Source organism: Phalaenopsis equestris, unplaced genomic scaffold (assembly GCF_001263595.1).
Source record: "Phalaenopsis equestris unplaced genomic scaffold, ASM126359v1 Scaffold000107, whole genome shotgun sequence".
Taxonomy (NCBI): domain Eukaryota; kingdom Viridiplantae; phylum Streptophyta; class Magnoliopsida; order Asparagales; family Orchidaceae; genus Phalaenopsis; species Phalaenopsis equestris.
This window is the reverse complement of record NW_018164549.1, coordinates 2,230,981-2,250,902: the sequence shown is the minus strand read 5'-3', so window position 1 is coordinate 2,250,902 and position 19,922 is coordinate 2,230,981. Positions and strand designations below refer to the sequence as shown.

The following is a 19,922-nucleotide window of genomic DNA, read 5'->3' as shown; positions in this document are numbered from 1 at the left end:
TATATATATATATCAGATGAAATAGAAGAATTTTTTTTTTTTGACAAAGCCCAAGGGCTAATATATTAAAAAGAAAGAAAGATACAGATAAATTGTATGAGAAGGCCCAAGCATGACAGCCTACCCACACGGTAAACACCACATGCAAATGGTTCCAAAAAAGAAAATACAGAAAAATATATGAGAGCCCAAAAACCATAATTGCCAAAACACGTAGTATCAGGTAGCTAGAGAGCGACTCAATTTTACTCTGCCTCTGCCTCTGCCTCTAGTTCTAGAAAAGGAGTCAGCTAACAAATAAGTAAGAATAGTGTCATTGCCAATAGTAACCAATATATCGTCCGATAAGTTCCTGAGCTCGAGCCGGCCTCCATTCTTCTTCTTCCTTATGGAATAGACATGTCATTCCTCATCCGAAAACTGGCTCACCTGATCATTGGATTGGTCAAAAGTGTGTCTGACATGTGTAGGTTTTTGAATATTGGAAGCAACTACTTGTTATACCAGCTGATCTTTTATTGGAACAAAGGAGCACTCTCGTGTGTCTTGGCATATAAGTGAGCTTTCTTCAATAACAATGAGTGGTATAGACACGTTTGGATCAGTACTTGTAATATAGGGAGATGTTTCATGGGACTGCAAAGTACCATGCTCCAAACTAGCAGTTGGAATAGAGTGTTCAAAGGCAGGAGCATACAGGGATAGAACGGCTTGGGTATGATGTTCTTCATCAGGAACATCGTCAGTCAAATGAGCAGAAGTATATGTGGTCTTGGAAAGAGGGTCGGATTGCACCTTCTCAGCAGGGATGGTAGGTGGTAAGACGTCCATCCCCAATTCAGTATGAATATATTTTTGAACTGGTTGTTGATCTTTAGCAATATCCGGCCTTAGGTGAGGAAGCAAGCGAAAGCAAATAGTAGAATTGTGACCAAATATACTACAATTAGAGCAATAAAGAGGGTGTTGTTCTATTTCAATCTTTTTCCAATACCTGTTGTGAGTGGTTCTAATTCATACCTCATCCAGAGTTGGTTGGGTGATATCTCTCTCAATTAACACACAAGCCACAGAGGGTCTAAGGACAGCAAGCGTGGGACTATCAAGCTTGAGAGACTTATCGTAAGCAGTTGCTAATGAGTAGAGAATTTTCAAGTTGAACGGGTGTAGTTTTAACACGGAAAACTTTATCCAAACAGGAATGATAACACCTAGCGGGACCGCTCAGCCCTCACCCAGTCAATTCAGCCCAGGTGAGCTCCAAAGCCCCCACATCATATTTACTATTCAACACTTCAATTCAAACAATAAATAGCCTAATTGTAGTTTATAAAACTAATCTTTGATTTTCTCATGCCATATAATACCTATGACTCTATTTTACCCAATTTTAATGTTAAAGCCATAGCCTCAGTCTTTTATATAATAGCTAAAAAAGAAAAACATATCACATTCAAATATCATTTTATCTTTTACTAAAATTGATAGATAATCAGTATAATCCCACTCCAAGCTCAATCACGCTTAACAGGTTGTTGGCATTCATCTTTGTGCTCGTCTACACATAACGCACTCATTGCATTTGCACGTTCAAAATAGTAGTATGTCGAATACATTTGAGTACCCTTTGCATAACTGTTGCTCGCCCACTATGTTCACCCCCACTGCTTTGATTTCCCTCTCACAATTGCATGCCTCTAAGTGTTGATGCACTAGCGCATCTAATATGGAGCTATGTTGGAGCATATATGATCTCTAATCTTGACACCAAGGGCAGAGTCCTCATTTCGATCTAGCTAACCTATTTACAAATTTAGCTCTACTTCTCGCTTCTAGCATTGTAGCGCCTAGCTTCCTCTTCTTATGATCATTGATTGGCATCCAGTCCATCAATTTCACGAATAGATCCTCAAATATGACTGCATGGTGATGCTCCAATCACTGCTCCCATTTCTGAAGCTTCTACCTCTTTAGAATCTCCTTTGTCATGTGCTTACTGTTAAGGTTATTAGAGAGTATACAATTCCTAGTCCTCTGGGCTCCTCTTCTTAACCACAAATTTTTAACTTGTGCATATAATATTTCACCACATGTTGCCATCCTCCTTTCAAGATAAACAAGCTCTCATATTATCTGATGATAAAATCTTATAGTTGGCTTCACCCTTTTCCTCTCTTCCATTTTGGAAAGTTTTCCTTGGAGCGCCCTAGTGTGATGTTTATTTATAGTTTCATGGTCAATCTTGATTTGGATGAACTCATAATTTGTCATCATTCTTATTAAGTTATCCCTAGAAACATATTATTTAAGATTCTTTATATGGCTAGATTCCTAATGTGCGTGTCTAAGTGGTCACCTTACTTTGATTTTTTCCATAAAACCTCCCTGTTACTTCAATTTTGATTATTTTTTCACATATAAGGGCTAGTATTTCAATCAATCCATTTTGTACACTTCTTGCATATTTTTTGGTAAATTGCTTCAGGTGGATGTTACCATAACCAAGTTATTCAAGTCATTAGTAGTTAGTGTTTGATGTTATTTCCCCCTTAGCAAAAGAAATTTGGATTGACTACACATCTATTGGTTATTGGCACAAAAATGAGTTTAATGATATTTCATCTCAATGTTCTTCTTGCGAAGTATTTCAGCAAAACTTCTCATAATGTTTCACAGTGCATGCAATAAATTGTGTAATCATATGCATCGTGAAAGCAGGCATCTTTGATCACATAAAAACCAATATTCTAATGAAATGGCGGCAACTCTTAATTCTTCTAATCTAATTTGTACTTAAAACTTTGAATCAAGATCTCTACGCAATCCAGAAATGCTAGCCCAACAATTATGATTGATCCAGCACATTCACATGTGATTATAGAGAAAAACCAATTAAGGGTGTTTACTCTAGTTGATATTACAAATGCTACGGATATAGGTGATTCAGATTCTCTTTCTGTTACTTTTGATATTAGCATCTTGAGCACAAAAGAGCTTGTAATAAAAATTTTAAATTATATAGGCCCAAAAGAGGGGGGGGGGGGGGGGGGGGAAACCGAAAAAAAAAAGAGAAAAAAGGGGGGGGGGGGGGGGGGTGGTGGGAAACCGAAAAGGTTCACCATTTTCCAAAATATACAAGGCTTCAACTTTGATGTTTTAGCTAGGGTCTCTTCTCTTATGGCTTTGTTAGTTTATTTATTTATTCTTACTCATCTCTTTAGCATTAAATGTTATGCAATTTTTTATGCTGTAAATTTTTTTCTTTGCCTGATGACAAAACTTACGCTTCTGCTTTAAGAAAAAATTGATGAATAGTTGTTAATACCATACCTGCAAAATGAAATTAATATCTTGTAGTTAGTATTTACCATACTAATCATAGAACCTTTTTCTTCTGAATAATTCAACAATCATCTTTCTTTCTGCTTAGTTCAACAAATGCCTAACTGGTTAGAACTATCATTTTGAAATGCATGTACCAAGGCAAATTATTATCAAAATCATCAATAAAAAAATACGGACTTTGTGTTGAGAACTAATATAATCAAATTATAATCAGAAAGGCTTTTATCACAGCACAACTACTTCAAATATTAATCAATGATTCACTATACCTATGTTTAATAAATTGAAATACATATGAAATGCACCTTTTTTTCATAATGCACACCAAACTAACTCTCATGTTAATCATAAGGCTTCTCGCAATTGGATATGCCATCAACAAGTTTTCATCATCTCACATGAACCTCGAGGTAGTTTTCAAACAAGAAGCATTCAAACTTCAATGAAAATTCATCCAAAACTCTGATTTCAGCAAACTTATAGTCAAACTAAGAGGCTCGATGAGACAGACCCAACGATACCAAAATTGGTCCAATTCGAGTTATATCAAGCTCAAATTAAGTCATTAAATCAATTTTGGAAGCTTTTCTGGCATAATTGGAATGTTAAAAAAATTCTGAATATATCATGCTTATAATCAAATCAAGCGTCTCGACAAGATAAATCCAACGAGTCCATGATCACCCAATTCAGACATCATGAAGACACTAAAATATCCATCAAAAGTCATCTGATCAAGGGGATCTCTCTGGACCGTCCAACCAGTAGTAGTCTGGATTCCTTCTTTATTTGCGACTTGGACTCTATAAATAGCACTTTTGAAATTATTCTGAACATAATTGGAATGTCAAACAAAATATCCATCAAAAGTCATCTGATCAAGGGGATCTCTCTAGGACCGTCCAACCAGTAGTAGTCTGGATTCCTTCTGTATTTGAGACTTGGACTCTATAAATAGCACTTTTGGAGTTATTCCAAACATAATTGGAATGTCAAACAAATTTTGAATATATCATGCTTGCAGTCCAATCGAGCGTCTCAGTAAGACAAATCTAACAAGCTTAATATCACTCAATTCAGACATCATCAAGATACTAAAATATCCATTAAAGATCATCCGATCAAGGGGATCTCTCTGGAGCGTCCAATCAGTAGTGGTTTGGATTCCTTATTTGTGATCTGAACTCTGTAAATAGAGCTCTATCCCCTCAGGAGAGAGAATCTAGAACTTGGGGCAAGAGCCAGTTCAGAGTTTGCAAAAGAGAGAGTTGTAGCCCTACATCCTGCATTGCAAGCCCGACCAACTCCACTCGTTGCTGACACCTTCGGCCAACTCCGGCCACCGTCACCGCCACATCCAACTGTCGCCGCAGCCACCATATCTGACAGCCTCCGCCTCGGGTTGCCTTCGCCGACGCCGCCTCCAGTCACCATCACTGTCTTGGTTCGTCGCTCGCTCCCTACTGCAGGGCAACAAATTCAACGCATAGACATTGTAACCCAAAAAACTGTGTAACCCTTTCCCGCCTGTGGAACAAGGAGTTATATCTGTAATCACCAACTCATTAAAATATTTTAATGAAGCAAAACCCCATGTTTTTTTCCTTATCCGGATTTTTCACGTAAAAACTTCTGCTGTTATTACTGGTTGCTTAATTCTATCTGAATGTATGTTGGATTTTCATGCAATGCTAAAACGATAATTCATTATTCTGTAGCCGCAAATTTTCTAGCAAGCATCAGTTTAGCGTCATCTATGAAAAAACAGAGAATCCCCAACTGAAATTGCAAGAGAAGTACTTAGCATTATTCAAAGATAAGTACCTAGCATTATCCAAGTTATTAATAAGTGGTCGGTATGCTGATTTTCAATGGACTGATGAATGTCAGACCGCTTTCGAGCAGTTTAAGACCTATCTAGCCTCGTCGCCCCTCTTTTGAAAGCCCATCCAAGGAGAGATGTTGCGTATCTACCTAAGTATTTCACCTCACGTGATAAGCACTGTCTTGATCAGGGAGGAAAGGTCAATTTACAGCCTATCTACTACGTCAATAAGATCTCTCTGTCACTAAAACTCGCTACCCACTGTCAGATAAAATTGGGCTAGCCCTGGTATTCTCAGCAATGAGACTACATCCGTATTTCTAGGTTCACACCATCGGCATCTATACACTAAAACCCTTAAAGGTTATCCTGCAAAAAGAACAAATGCGTCGAGAAGATTAATTAAATGGTCAATAGAATTGGGAGAGTTCGAAAACTGCTACCTACCCTAACCAAACATCATGTCACAAGTACTGGATGACTTTGTGGTGAAATGCACTGTACCTGCCTCCGACAAGCAGCCTCTTTCTCCACCGATGCCACCTTAGTAGAACTGTACATGGACGAAGCATTCAGAAACTCTGGAGCAGGTGTTGGAATATTGCTCTTCTCTCCGAAGCAAAACAACATAGAATACGGACTTCACATGAAATTTCCAGCCACCAACAATGTTGACGAATATGAAGCCCCCGTTGCTAGGTTAAAGCTCGTTATCGACTGTGAAGTGCAAAACCTTATCATCCACACTAACTCTCAACTCGTCACATTCTAAGTAGAGGGAGACTTTGATGCCCGCAACTCGCAATTGGTACAGTATTTCAGCTTGGTGAAGACGCTTCCCGCCCTGGTCGAAACCTGTCAAATCATCCACGTACTTTGGAGGCAGAACACCTGGGTCGATGCCCTCTCAAAGATTATGACCTCGAGAACTAGAGATCTCTTCAAAAGGAAGTGCATCGAAGACATGCATTTTCCCAAAGTCTAAGGCACTTGGGTGATACTATTTGTAGACTAGCAGAAGTTGTCTTGGATGAACCCCAACAAGACATTGCTCGATGATCCTACTTCATCAGTTCACCTCCGACATATGACCGCCAACTTCATCATTATTGTGGGTGTACTATATACAAAGGCATTCGTCTGTACATACCTCAAGTGTCTTCCCCCATCTAAAGTAGATTACGCTCTACATGAGATTCATTCCGAGAAATGTGGGGAACATCTCGGGGGTAGAGCTCTCGCCCTCAAGATAATGATACAAGGGTTTTACTAGCCTGGGATCAAGCAAAACGCGTTGGACTTATGTGAAAATGCAAAAGTTGTCAATTGCACTCCAACTTTAGGCATGCAACGCCAGTAGAACTTGCATCCCTTCTAAACCCCTAGACTTTAGCCGAATGGGGTTAGACATCATGAAATCATTTCCAACAGCTAATAGGTAACGAAAGTTCATCATCTTAGTTGTCAACTACTTCAACATATGGTTTGAAGTTGAGCAGCTCGCCAAGATCACAGAAATCAATTTAATTTGTTTGTTTAGAACATCATTTATCGCTTCGGCCTCCCTGCGAAAATTAACACCCGCAACATGACACAATTCTTCGGGAAGGTCTTCACGTCTTTCTAAAAGGGTCTCCACATCCAACTAGTGCACACCGATGTTGCACACCCTCAAACAAATGGACAAACATAAGTGAAAAATTAGACTGTGCTCAAGGGGTTGAAGACTCGTCTTAAAAAGGTTGGGGGCAGTGGGTTGAAGAACTTACAATATCCTCTGGGCTTATCGCACCACCTCACAAACTCCAACTAGAGAGACACCTTAAAACTTGTGCTTTGGCATAGAAGTCCTCATCCATGTGGATGTCGGGGCTTTCAAATCCTCAAGATTATGCCTTCAACTCAAACAACAATGAGGAGAAACTTGGGCAGCAACTAGGCCTTCTCCTGAAAACATGTGATTTGGCCGCACCTCCGGGTTGCTTCCTACCACAAAAGGGGGCCCACCACTTCAACCAAAGAGTAAAGCCTCAGTCTATCTCCATTAGAGACCTGGCCTTGCGCAGTTTAAAAGCAGTTGGTTGAGGCCCGCAACGCAACAAGTTATCCCCTCTCTGAGCGAGTCCTTACATCATCGTTGTCATAATTATGCCTAACATCTTCAAGCTCAAGGACTCAGAGGGGAAGACCCTGCCCCAAACTTGAAATGTGAATAATCTCCGCAAGAACTGCCAGTAACAGTCCAGTTATATAGTCTTCAGTACGTCTGTTGTTCTTTGCTTCCCCAGTTGTGTTTGTCGTTGTTAGTGTCGCTTTTATTTCCTTTTCATAATTATTATATTGCATCTTGCATTGATGTGTTTGTTTTACTTCTCTATCAGTGTCAATGTACCTCTGACTTATTAAAAGAGTATGTTTCTCTTGCTTTCCTCTATATGGAGAACACATTAAAAAAGTGTAACGATTCATTTACAAGCCACCTCAAGCCCTCGACTAGAGAAATACGCGACTTCGATTGCATCTCAGTCAGAACACAATCAATTTCAGGGGGATTCGATCCAACCTCTTCCATACGATGTAACATTGTCGAGTCTTACTCTGATAACAATTCTGAATAGGTTAACAATCATTTGAGGTTAATAAGCGAGCAATGCTCCAACTAACAACCTCAGATGGGTTAAAATCCCTCGATGGACTCCCATTGGCTTATCCCATATAGCCTAACATCGTCAACTAATACTCTGATACACAACCCTGAGTAAGTCAAAGGTTGTTGGCGATCTTATCCCACAACAACCCCCTACATATCAGAACCTCTAAATAATACCTCGCATCGACTACAACAAGAAAAGAAAACATAATTCATCATCGTCGCAAGAAAGGTATACAAAAGAAAGAAAATTGTCCAGGGGGCAAAGCAAATAAAGTAAAATCATTAAACAATCACTCGCAGATACATCAGTACAAGTTGACAAACATGTAGAAAAAGCAAAAACTGCTAAGAAATGACTACGGATGTGTTTGGAGCAGCGGTACAATTTCGCATTACAATTTTTTTATTTGGCAAAATTATTTTATGTCTGCTTTTCAAAAAGCCACAATAGAAAGCTGCATTTTTCCAACAAACCTGGTTAAGTGCAATGGCTGCTAGAAAGTTACGGTCTGACTTATTTAAAAAACATATTTATAATAACCACTATAGCTTTTTGAACAACAGCTTCTTCAAACAGCTGCAACTGCCCCAAACAGACCCTACATCTGATTAGCTCATACAACATGTGACAAATAAAAAATGGGAGAAAAAAAATGCTACACAATATTGATGTTCTCCTCCACCTCGTCGTCACTGGAGAATACCTCATGCAACTCGCTTTTGATGTCATCGCCTCCAGAATTTGAAGGAGAGTCCACCGAGACCTAGCTGGGGTAAGTTCTTTCACAACAAATCCAATCCGGCATTGCACCGCTTGAATTCCTTTCATGAAGCCTTATATGAATCCTTCCTCGATGAACCACCTCTACTGCTCTTTCCCCTCGACGTCCAGTACATGATTGTGAGCTGCTGAACGTGGTCCCGAATGATGGTTTTGAACTCGATCGAGTTCTTGAAGTTGTTGACCGCTCTCTGCTCGATCTCAGCAATGTCAGCCTCCTTCTCGAACTTTAGTTGGCGAGTCTCCTCTTATAGGGCCGACACCCTCAACCGCAGAGCCTTCATATTACTCTGACTGAGGTCAACTCGTGCCTTTACCAACTCCAAGTCTTTTCCAGGTCCTGGTGATGCAGCGAGAGCAAAGTTGTCATCATAGACAACTTTGTTCTGCACTTCGTCAGCTGAAACTCCAAAGCCACGACTTTTTCCGCTTTGGAATCATATTGGCGCTTCTACTCTCCTTGGAGGAATTTGATCCTAACAAACTTAGAGTTCCATTCGCCTAATTCGAGACCAAGCCCCATGTGAAGTTTTGGCATCTTGTTAACTATAAAGACGATTAAGTATTAGACAGATGAAAGAATTATATAGCAATAATAAAAAGGAAAAGGGGAGAAACTCACAAAGTTCTCAGCCTCCCGCAACCCAGTGCATGCGTGATTCAACATGCTCTCTGGAATACAAATTCTTAAAAGGCTAGGCAAATACTTCATCACATCTTCACTCCTACGACGTATCTAAGGAAGTATCTCACAATCATCGATCGGTGAGGGACGCTTCGAGGGTGTCGCAGAAGCCGGCTTAGAGGGCCTCTTATTGAACTTCTTCAATGCCACCGCTGAAGATTGCTCATGATGGAAGGAAAGCTTGCTTTGGAACAAGAATTCCTCGTTCACAAGCTCGTAAATGTGTTGAACTTCTATTGACCTCACTTTTGTGAGGACCTCTTTTCTCTCTATAGAAGCCTAGCATCTAGCTTTAGGGTTTCCTAATGGCCTTCTTAGATGCCTAGAAATGGAACTCACTCACATAGAACTTCAAACCAATTCTACATTCACTTAGGGTTTCATAAGATTAAATCCAAATCCTCAATTATTGGTTGAGATGATGAGGGTTGAAACTGGTAGAAGCTCAAATTAAATTCCTATAGGTGGAGGAATCCATGGAGCCTAAAGTCCTAGGAATCCATGTGATGACCTATTGACCTCCGCAACACCCTCTTTGGTTTAGGAGAAGCTCATTGGGCATGAGGCTAGTTCCAAGCTAGAGAAGGGTTTACCCTTTGTACTAAAACCCTAAATTAAATAAGAAAATCCTAACATCACAAATGTAAATCAAAAGACAATTAGGCCACCAAGGTTAGGTTTGGGCCCACCTTATGCCTTTATCAAACTTAAAGAAACCTTAAAAATAAATAACCACTTAAATACACTAAATTCAACTCTAAGCTTAAATACTCAACACATATGAATGAAATTAAAATCAAACACACTTAATACAAAATCAATATAAAATAAATTTATTAAAACATCAAACCAAACACTACCAAAACCACTAGCCAACTTGAGCTCATGCGAAAAGCACTAAGATTATCTAGTTGAACTTAGATCAAACCCAATTAAAACAAATGAAATAGTAAATTAAATTGATTAATTTAATTAGTAAGAATAGTTAATCTTAAAAAAAAAATGGTAGGCCCAACCATCCAAAGACAAACACACCATGCAAGGCTCAAACTTAAGCCTAAGCCTTGTAACCCTAAAAGGCAAACCCATGACTCACATGACCCAAATAACCCCTCATGACACTACAACCCAAATAAGAATTAATTAAAAGTAAATTAAACACAAAACAAACACTAAAAGACAAACCATGCACACTTAACTAAGAGATCCACCAAGTGTCACCCTAGTCAAACCAACCCAAATCAAACTCAAGGGAATTCATGAATGACCAAAACTGAGTCAAGCCACCAAGTCCAAGCCCTCCCCAATCAGCTCTAGGTCTTGCCATGCCACCTCCATGGCCATTGGAGTTCCACCATGTTCAATGCATCAAAAATGGGGAAAGCTTCTTTACCTCTGCCCAAGCCTCTGAAATACCTTTGCCCATTCCCTGATGAGCCACCAGAGCCTCTCATGCACGCCAAGGCCTCTCTCATAACCTCCCATGGCTATTTAAGGCCCCAACCAGAGAGCCTCCACACACTAAAACTCTCCAATCAGCCACCCAAACCTTTATCCTTCAACAGCAAAAAGCCTCCCACATACCAAAACGGCCCAATCCCACCATCCATGGCCATTGGAGCTCCACCATGCTCAATGCATCAAAAATGGGGAAAGCTTCTTTACCTCTGCCTAAGCCTCTGAAATCCCTTTGCCCATTCCCTGAGGAGCCACCAGAGCCTCATGCACGCCGAGGCCTCTCTCATAGCCTCCCATGGCTATTTTAGGCCCCACCTCAAGAGCCTCCACGCACTGAAACTTCAAACCAGCCACCCAAACCGTTAGTCTTCAATAGCAAAAAGCCTCCCACATACCAGAACGACCCAATCCTACCATCCTAAAGCCACTCCGGCCACCACACAACCTTAATTTCACCTCTGAAACTCAGGGTTTTTTATGGCCTTGACATCAACCTCACCAAAACTCTATTTCAGCCCTTCTATTAGCTTAACAAGGTCCTAAAACCTCATCCCCAATCAAAATCCCTCTTTCCACGCGGCAACCAACCCTAACTTATAGCTAGAGTCAATTTCAAAGCAAATTGGAGCGAAGAGGAAATGCGCACATCCAAGGCGATCGTTTCCATCAACCCCAACCGAGGTCTCACCTCTTAGGATAAGGTAATGGCTCGAATCCACCATTTTTGCCCTCGGTTTGGTCTTTTGTGAAGCAAAACAACAATGCATGCTAACTTAGCCATATGGATAGGTTCACCTCACTTACATGAAACCATAGGATTAAATCCCATGCGATTTGGTTAAGTGTGGAGCGAGAACTTAGGGTTTGAGTGCGGACGGCTCTCAGTTCATAGAACCTTTGGGACGTTGAACCAATGTTGTTCGTTTTCGTGTATTTGAAACGGACGATGGGAATCGGACCGGGCAGACCACGAGATTGTATCAGTGCATCGAATAGGCGCCAGCTCAGCGAACCACGCGGAAAGGGCAGCGAGCCGCGGTGAACCGCATGGCACTTCAGAGCGTCTGACGATCTAGTCAGCGCCACTTGGATAAGTAAGAAATTCGGGGTTTCCAAAATAATTAAATCCAAAAAATGCTTATAGCTTGAATAATTAATAACACAACAAATAAAAATCATAAAAATAAAATAAAAATGCCACTGAACTCGGTGAACAGAGGATAAAATAGAAAAAAAATGAGATGATTAACCTATATTTAATTTTAAATTAATTAAATACATCATAAAGTATTGTAATTATAAAAACTTAAATATAAATGGGAAAATTATGAAGTTTACAACGAATAATCCCTTTATCATTTGAATAGTTACTATTTTTTTCAATGACAGAGGACTTCCCTAACACATAAAGTCATAATTTTTTTATTAAAATTATAATTATTTTGAAAAATAATTATAAAAGAAAAAAAGTCAATCAGATAAATACAAATTCAAGTGCAAATTAACACGAAACATTAGGGCAACAACCCTAAACACTAATATGACAATTTTTACCTCTAGAAATTTAAAAAAATGAAATTAAAACATTAAGGGTAAAATCGTAAAATTACAAATTTTGCACATTTGCACAAATTGTCTCCTAAACATAAATTAAACATAAAAATTAACTTAGAAATTCTTAGGATCATACCCAAATGAAAACATTAAATCAAATAATTAATTAAAGAAGGTTAATTTCATAACTATCCCTTTCATTATGAAATTATCTTAACTTAACATTTAACTTAAGTCTAACCCATCCTAGACTTGAGTCAACATGAATTTATCCTAAGACTTAACTTAGGCCTAACCCAATTTAGACCTAAATTAAATCAAATTTTAAAACTTGACTTAAGTCTAACCCAATTTAGACCTAACTCAATTCAAATTCTAAATTCAACTTAGGTCTAACCCAACTTAGACCTAACTTAATTCAAATTTTAAAACTTAACTTGGGTCTAACCTAATTTAGACCCAACTCAATTCAAACTCTAAATTAAATTTAGGTCTAACCAAATTTAGAACTAACTCAATCTAATTGTTTAAACTTAACTTAGGTCTAACCCAACCTAGACCTAGCCCAACTTAACGCAAATTTCAAACTTAACTCAAGTCTAACCTAACTTAGACTTGACTTAACCAAATCCTAAACTTGACCTAAAACTTAACTCAAACCTAACCTGACATAGGCTTAACCGAACCAAATTTTAAACCTAACTCAAGACTAACCTAAATTCAACTTAAATCAAATGTGGGTTAACCCGGTCTAACCCGAGCTAACCCAAATCAAACTTAAATCAAACCTAGGTCAACCCAGCCTAATCTGGGATAACCCAAATCAAACTAAAACAAACTTGGGTCAAGCCAGCCTAACTCGGGCTAACCCAAATAAAACTTAAACAAACTGGGGTCAACCTAGTCTAACTTTGGCTAACCCAAATCAATTTAAGTGCAACCTGGGTTAATCTGGCCTAACCTGGGCTAACCCAAATCAAACTTAAACAAACATGGGTCAACTCAGTCTAACCCAGGCCAGCCCAAATCAAGCTTAAACAAACATGGGTCAACTCAGCCTAACCCGGGCTAACCCAAATCAAACTTGGGGTAGTCCAAATCAACTTAAACTAATTCGGGCTAACCTCAGTTAACTTTAACCAAACTCAAAATTTACAATAGCTCAAACAGAGTTAAGGAGTGTTTGACCTCTTATAAGAGAATAAAAGCACACTTAATTTAAAACACAATCCAGAAACAATATGGGCTGAAGTGTAAGATTCGTAATAAATATAAAAGATATAACATAAAACACACCCTAAAAATCACTAAAACATAAACTTCAACTATAAAACACAACCCAGTTTGAGAAGGAGCTTTGAAGGAGACAACTCATGGCTGCTAACAAAGTATCTTTCGGTCACTCATGACTAATAAAATCACAAACCCAATGACCCTGGGACGACGAAACCATGAGATCTTAACTAAGTCATTTCAACATCAAAAATAAATTTTAAAAAAAAACATAAAATTTAATTGGCTAAGATGTCTTAAGCAACCTAAAATTTTCAACCCCCTAAAATCCAAAAAAGACAATATAAATTAAATCAAACCCTAATGAACAAAGATCACCGAACACAACTTTAACTCTGCTACCCGGGTCTACGAAGATCTCTTGGATGATAGCTCATGGTTATTGACAAAAATCTTCCGGACAGAGTAAGCTTGACCGCCCCTTTGGATTAAGTAGATCAGGGAACCCGACAATCCCGGGACAACAGAAAATCGTGGACATCTTGACCGGGTTGTTCTAAATAAAAAGAGTAATAATTAACATGTTAATAATCAAACTAAATATATTTATTTCTCTCACATTAAAATAAATCATTCTACTATGTTTTGCAAGGTTGTTAAAGACACAATACAAAATTTTGTCTTAGATTTATTTTACATGTTATTAGGTTGTTGCAGGGCTGTTATGAATAAATAAACTATTGTAGTAACCTAGGATCTTTCCTTTGAATCTTTTTTTTTATTATAGAGTTGGGAAGTGTCATGGTCAATTGACTATAAAACATCTGAACTATTCAAAAGAAGACAAAACACGAAGTGAATGATGAACCCCAACTAAATCATCAATGGTAGTTTGGATGATATCAGTTGACGAGTCCAACCTAAGTTAGGGTTAGTACTCATACCGTCAATTTGACTACATTCATTCTAGGTCTGCCCACATTATAGGTCGATATGTACATTTTTGTCTTTTACCTGGATTACCGGTAGGCTCACCTAAGGATTATGAATTTTTATATTTATTTTATGAATATAAATAAATATTGCTTGACACCAAGTAAAACAAAATATAACTAAGTAGAAATCTTTTTTTATGAATTTGTATATTTAAACAACCTTGATTGACACCAAGTAAAACTAAGTAGAAATCCCTTTTCGATTTAGGATTATGAAAGATGACAAGATCTGTAGACATGTGCATAAAATATTGCTCATATTCCTTGTCTTCAGACCCTCACTCGTTGCACGGAAAGGGATGGTTTGAACTGTAAGAACCACTACCCTATAGAGTGAGTTCTGTTTAGGCATACCGATGGACTTTTTGAACAGATCTTCTATGCATTCATCATCAAGGATCTGCATAGCCCATTAGATAGCTTGCTTGGATGCACTTAGCATTAATCAAAAACAACTAAATATTTGAGTGTGGTGAAGCATAAAACATTTAAATTTGAAATTTCAAAATATGTTCGCATTAGTCTTAAAACATTATGCACTTCATACATATATGCACTTCATACATACTTAAGCAGCTTGATTTATAATCAAGTCTTAAGCCTACTACTCCTAATGAATAATAACTACCCAATCGTGCATCTTCAAGACCAGCTATGCTTGATTTTGAATGTGATTAGGTAATTTAGATGATAGCCATTCCCGAGCAGGGTTGTAAGTCCATTATATTCTATGTTTCACTTCCTTTAGGTTAGGTTTCCGAAGTTTCACTTCTCTCGACAAACTTCACCCCAAGATTGTTTGTCTAGTTACGACGTAAATCCTCACATTCAGGCTCCTGCATGATTGTATGTCGTGCAGTATAAGTCCTAGTATTCTAACAAAACATCAGAATGAATCATTATTTTTTTCTTCAACAATGTCAAATGCTAAACAATAGGACAATCTGGGATACTACTGAGGTATCCTCGGTCTTCGAGTGTTCCCTACCTTTTATCCCCTTGGCCTCCGTTAGCAACTGTTCAACTTCTGAGCTTTTCTTATTTGGAAATCTAATGTCCAATCGTAGAAACCTAAACTTAATTTCTTGAGGACAAAACCACAACTTTAATCAATAGTTTTCTTAAGTAGCTTTAGTTACTTAAGATGTAATTAATTATAGGAATTTGCCTTTTTAGGAAGAAGACGACCTCAAAACTAATTAAAACCATATCTAGTCTTCAAATAAGATCGGGGACATAATCTATTGGGTTTAAATCGCAAACCAATGCAGATATCTAGTATTTGCTTAGTTTGAATAATCAAACCCATCGTAAAAATTGTATTTCTATTTTTCGAGGAGGTTTGCTAGTTTCGATGATGCGTTTGATTATTTGATTAACTAAAATCTTTAAATTTACACGAAATTCAAAAGCCCTGTATCAGAGCAAAAATAAAACCCGACAATCTCGAACTGCATCTCATTAATGTCCTGAAATCCCAGCATCCATAATATTACATCCTCGGTGGTATGGAGGGAGATGGGTAGATGTTGAAGCTTCCCATGTTTCTCGTGGAACCCCCAGTCATTTTGAGCAAAGAAAAAGCTTATGGACCACTGTCTCATTGGATCCTTCGGGTGGAAGTGTAGCGCCTTGTATATGAAAGACAAGGACATATGTGTTGCTAACAAATCTGCGTCAACTTCGACCCACGTTATTTGAAAAAGGCAAACCCAAAGATGGTCATCGCTACCCGATAAGAAAGTTGTGCGATGCAAACTCTGCTCGCCTTAAGAATGTCTACGAACTCGAGTGGCGGTTGAAATCACAAATTGGTTCGCAATATAGCCTCATGAACCGTGATGTATCCTAGAGAGGGAGAGTCAGCTCGATCGGTTTGGATTTACAGCTTCACCATCATATCATTCGAGAAGTAGTATTTCTTCTAGAACAGAATCAAGTTACTCTCTGTCGGCTTCGACACTGTGTCCTAGGAGTTCTATTACTTTCTCTGAGTTTTGGTAAGGCGAGGTCTCCCGGATGTCCTCATCTTAGCAGTGCGAAAGAAGATCGCAAAAGATCCCGGAGATCCTGCTGAGCAAGGTGAAGATAACTTTTGGAACAACTTTCTCCTTTTCCGCGAAAGAAAATCGTAAAAAAGTGAACTCAGATCACCTGCTGGGCCGGAATGGGAAAAACCTTTTTCACTCTACACTCCTCCTCTAGGACCCCCTCTGTACCTTCACAAAGAATATCAAAAAAAAGAGACTCCAAATCACCTGTTGGGAAAGGATGAGAAAAACTTTTTTCCCTCTCCATCGCAAGTTATAAGTTGTCTTCTTAGTTGGAGTTCATAAGGTGGTGTGGTAAGCCCAGAGGATGTCAGGCCACTGCCCCAATTAATAAAAAGCATATGATTGTCATTTCTCCACTCATTATGTATTTTTATTAATTTTTTTTGCATAAAAATGGCTCTCATAGTGAAATTCTCTGGCGTGTAGCTAAACTGATAATTTAAAACTTTATCATTTTCATGTTTGTATTCCATGTATTCCATCAACCTCCAGCATAATTTAATTATATGACTTATAAGTTTGATTTTTCTAAAATCTTAGAATTTTCCTTCGTTCTTAAATACCTCTACAAAAATATTTCTTCTCCAATCCACTCTTCTTAATCATGAAAATTATATTAAAAATATTTGTTGCCCAAACCACTGCAATATCACCCATAATGCTATAAATCTGATAAACCTTTTATTGAAACTTAAAAGCTTTATATTTATGCATCCTTTTAGAGCAAATTCAACTTCACATTTTTTTAAAAATTCTAAAATGGCGTAATCTTTTATTCAAGATGCTTATCCATAAAGATTTCTTCCTTAAGAATTGCATATAAAATTTTCTCAATGCAGCATTTCAACATTTATCATTTTCTTGATGTTGTCATCTTTAACTAAAATTTTGTTATCTTCAATTGTAATGCGCCTAATATGGTCAAAATCTTCATACCTCTTATATATTTCATTAACTGTTATATATTTTATTTTATTCTTCCTTAGAATACAGCCTACTGTATAAGTCATCCAAAGTTGAAGGAGAAATCTTCAAATTATATGAGTCAGTATCACATGCTAAATAATTCGAATCCGCCAAACAAAAACAAGAAAATTGGAAAAATTGCTAACCATAGGTGTCTTTTTTTTTTAATGCAGGAAGAAAAGAATGTTAAGCACAATCTAAAATGTGAGAGTATTAGCAGCATCCATAATGAGCAAACATTAAGGTAAGCTTCGGTAATGAAATAATTTAGAATTACTCGATTCTCTTATTTGATTTAAACTTTGATGTGCATTGTTGAACATCAAATTGTTTCAATAACATTGTTAATTCTCATGATTTTCATTGATTCATGGAAAAGCAATGCATCAGGAAAAAGAACAAAACAAACATAAGATCAATTACTAATAGGGCCTTTTAGATACACACCACGCAATTCTTATGTATGTACATATCTAACACCTAAATTCTAATTTTTGCATTTATATCACCCAAAATTTTCATATCACATAAAAAATAACACTATTTTAACTTTTAAGAAATGAAATACACATTTACATGCAAACATAAGGTAGCATATATGTAAAAATTCAAGTTCAGCTGTTAGACATGTAGATATATCACAATTGAGTGATATGCATTTAAATCTTCCTTACTAAAAACAGTACCTTCTATGCAGCACCGAGGTAATCCCTTCGCATAAAAGAGAGCAGAAAGCAGTATCAAACAACTACGATCAAGACAACTTACCTGAACTGTTGAACGAGATGATGCTGCTAAAAGAGAATAGCAAGGCTATGGAAGCTGAGCTGAATGAAATGCAACAAAGATATACTGAGATAAGCCTCAGATTTGCAGAAGTTGAAGGTGAAAGGCAACGGCTTGTCATGACAGTACGAAATCTTACAAACACCCTGAAGACATGAAGGAAATTGTACTTGTCTGCGGCATGCCCTTTCGTATTGTGCGGAAATGGCTCTACTAGCCAAGGTGAAGTAGTTAAATAAGACATATTACATAAATACCAATAAAATATTTACATATACAGATGGAAATTGTCGCATGAGAAGAACGTGAATATTCCAAATGACAACACATGAAGAAAGAGTTCTTTTAGATGTTCTCATAAAAATATGTAGGAGCATTTACATACATAGTACATAATTATTATTTATTTCCATATCTCACACAAACTATCATATTTACAGACATAGCACTTAAATCTTAATATCACATCAACATAGCACTATTACCACTTTTAAAAGTGAAATACACATTTTCATGCATAGATATAAAGCACCAAAGTATTCTGTATGTAAATATGAAAGTTTAGGTGCAAGATATGTAAATACATAAGAATTGTATGCTGCATTATAAATTTCCCAAATATGCATGGTATGCATATGCATACATCGTTTTTTAAATAAACAAGTGCGCGCGCGCGTGTCTATATATATATATATATATATATATATACCCTTCAAAGGAAAATTATCATTCATCGCTTATTTAGATATTGATGTTGACATCACCATTCTCCTCTCATTTATATTTTTATGTTATGATAGATAAATTTGAAATCAAAACAATTAGTTCTCTTCAAATCAGTGATTATTGGCATACACTACTTCAAGGTCTTCTAAGAAGGTTTGCATTTTGTGTGTGGTACGTATGATATTATGAACAACAAGTATATGGATGCATCGTTGATTTGATGATCAAGTATTCTTTAAAAAGCATCAAATAATTTACTCTTGCTATTTATAATGATGTTTAAGAGGACAAAGGGTTTTCATCTTACTTCGTAGAAATCTAAATAAAAGGAGAATGCATATATAAATAATCAGGTGACAATGTATACTAACCCCAAGGTTGTAAATGAACCACTGCACTTGATGAACAACTCGAACTCAAGTCAATTAATACTCAATCATATGTATTCAGTACTAGTGGTGAACAAATGTAGATTAAATATAAAGTTTCTAATGCAATTATCTGTAAATCAGATATTTGCATTACTACATTTTTACTAATTAAAAATTCGACTCAACATATCATATTGGGATCTCCTTTCTATTGTAAATAATGGTATTAGTTACACTATTTTTGATAAAAATATATTTCATTTCATTACAGATCCTCCAGAAGTAATTATTAATGAAATGAATCATATTAAAATAAATGCTTACATATTAATTATTTAAAAGAAAAAGTTTTTGAGAAAACACTCAAAACTCAACTGCAATCTCAAAATATGTAGTCGAAAATCTCTAAATTATTAGAAAATTTTCAAAAGAATATTTGTGAATAAAATCTTAATGCTTTTTGGAATAGAAAAATTTATAATGTTGTCCT

At 37.1% G+C, this 19,922-nt stretch overlaps 1 protein-coding gene across 2 annotated transcripts in view; it reads left to right on the top strand.

Annotated features, from left to right (window-relative positions):
- Positions 1-18,776, top strand: part of LOC110020692 (intracellular protein transport protein USO1-like) — a 25,437-nt gene extending 6,661 nt beyond the window's left edge. For both annotated transcript variants that reach the window (XM_020718883.1, XM_020718884.1), the window contains 2 exons: positions 17,723-17,793; positions 18,247-18,776. In XM_020718883.1, coding sequence (XP_020574542.1) covers positions 17,723-17,793; positions 18,247-18,493 — 318 coding nt within the window. In that variant the 3' untranslated portion in view covers positions 18,494-18,776. The remainder of the gene's footprint in view (positions 1-17,722; positions 17,794-18,246) is intronic.
- Positions 18,777-19,922: the final 1,146 nt, after the last annotated feature.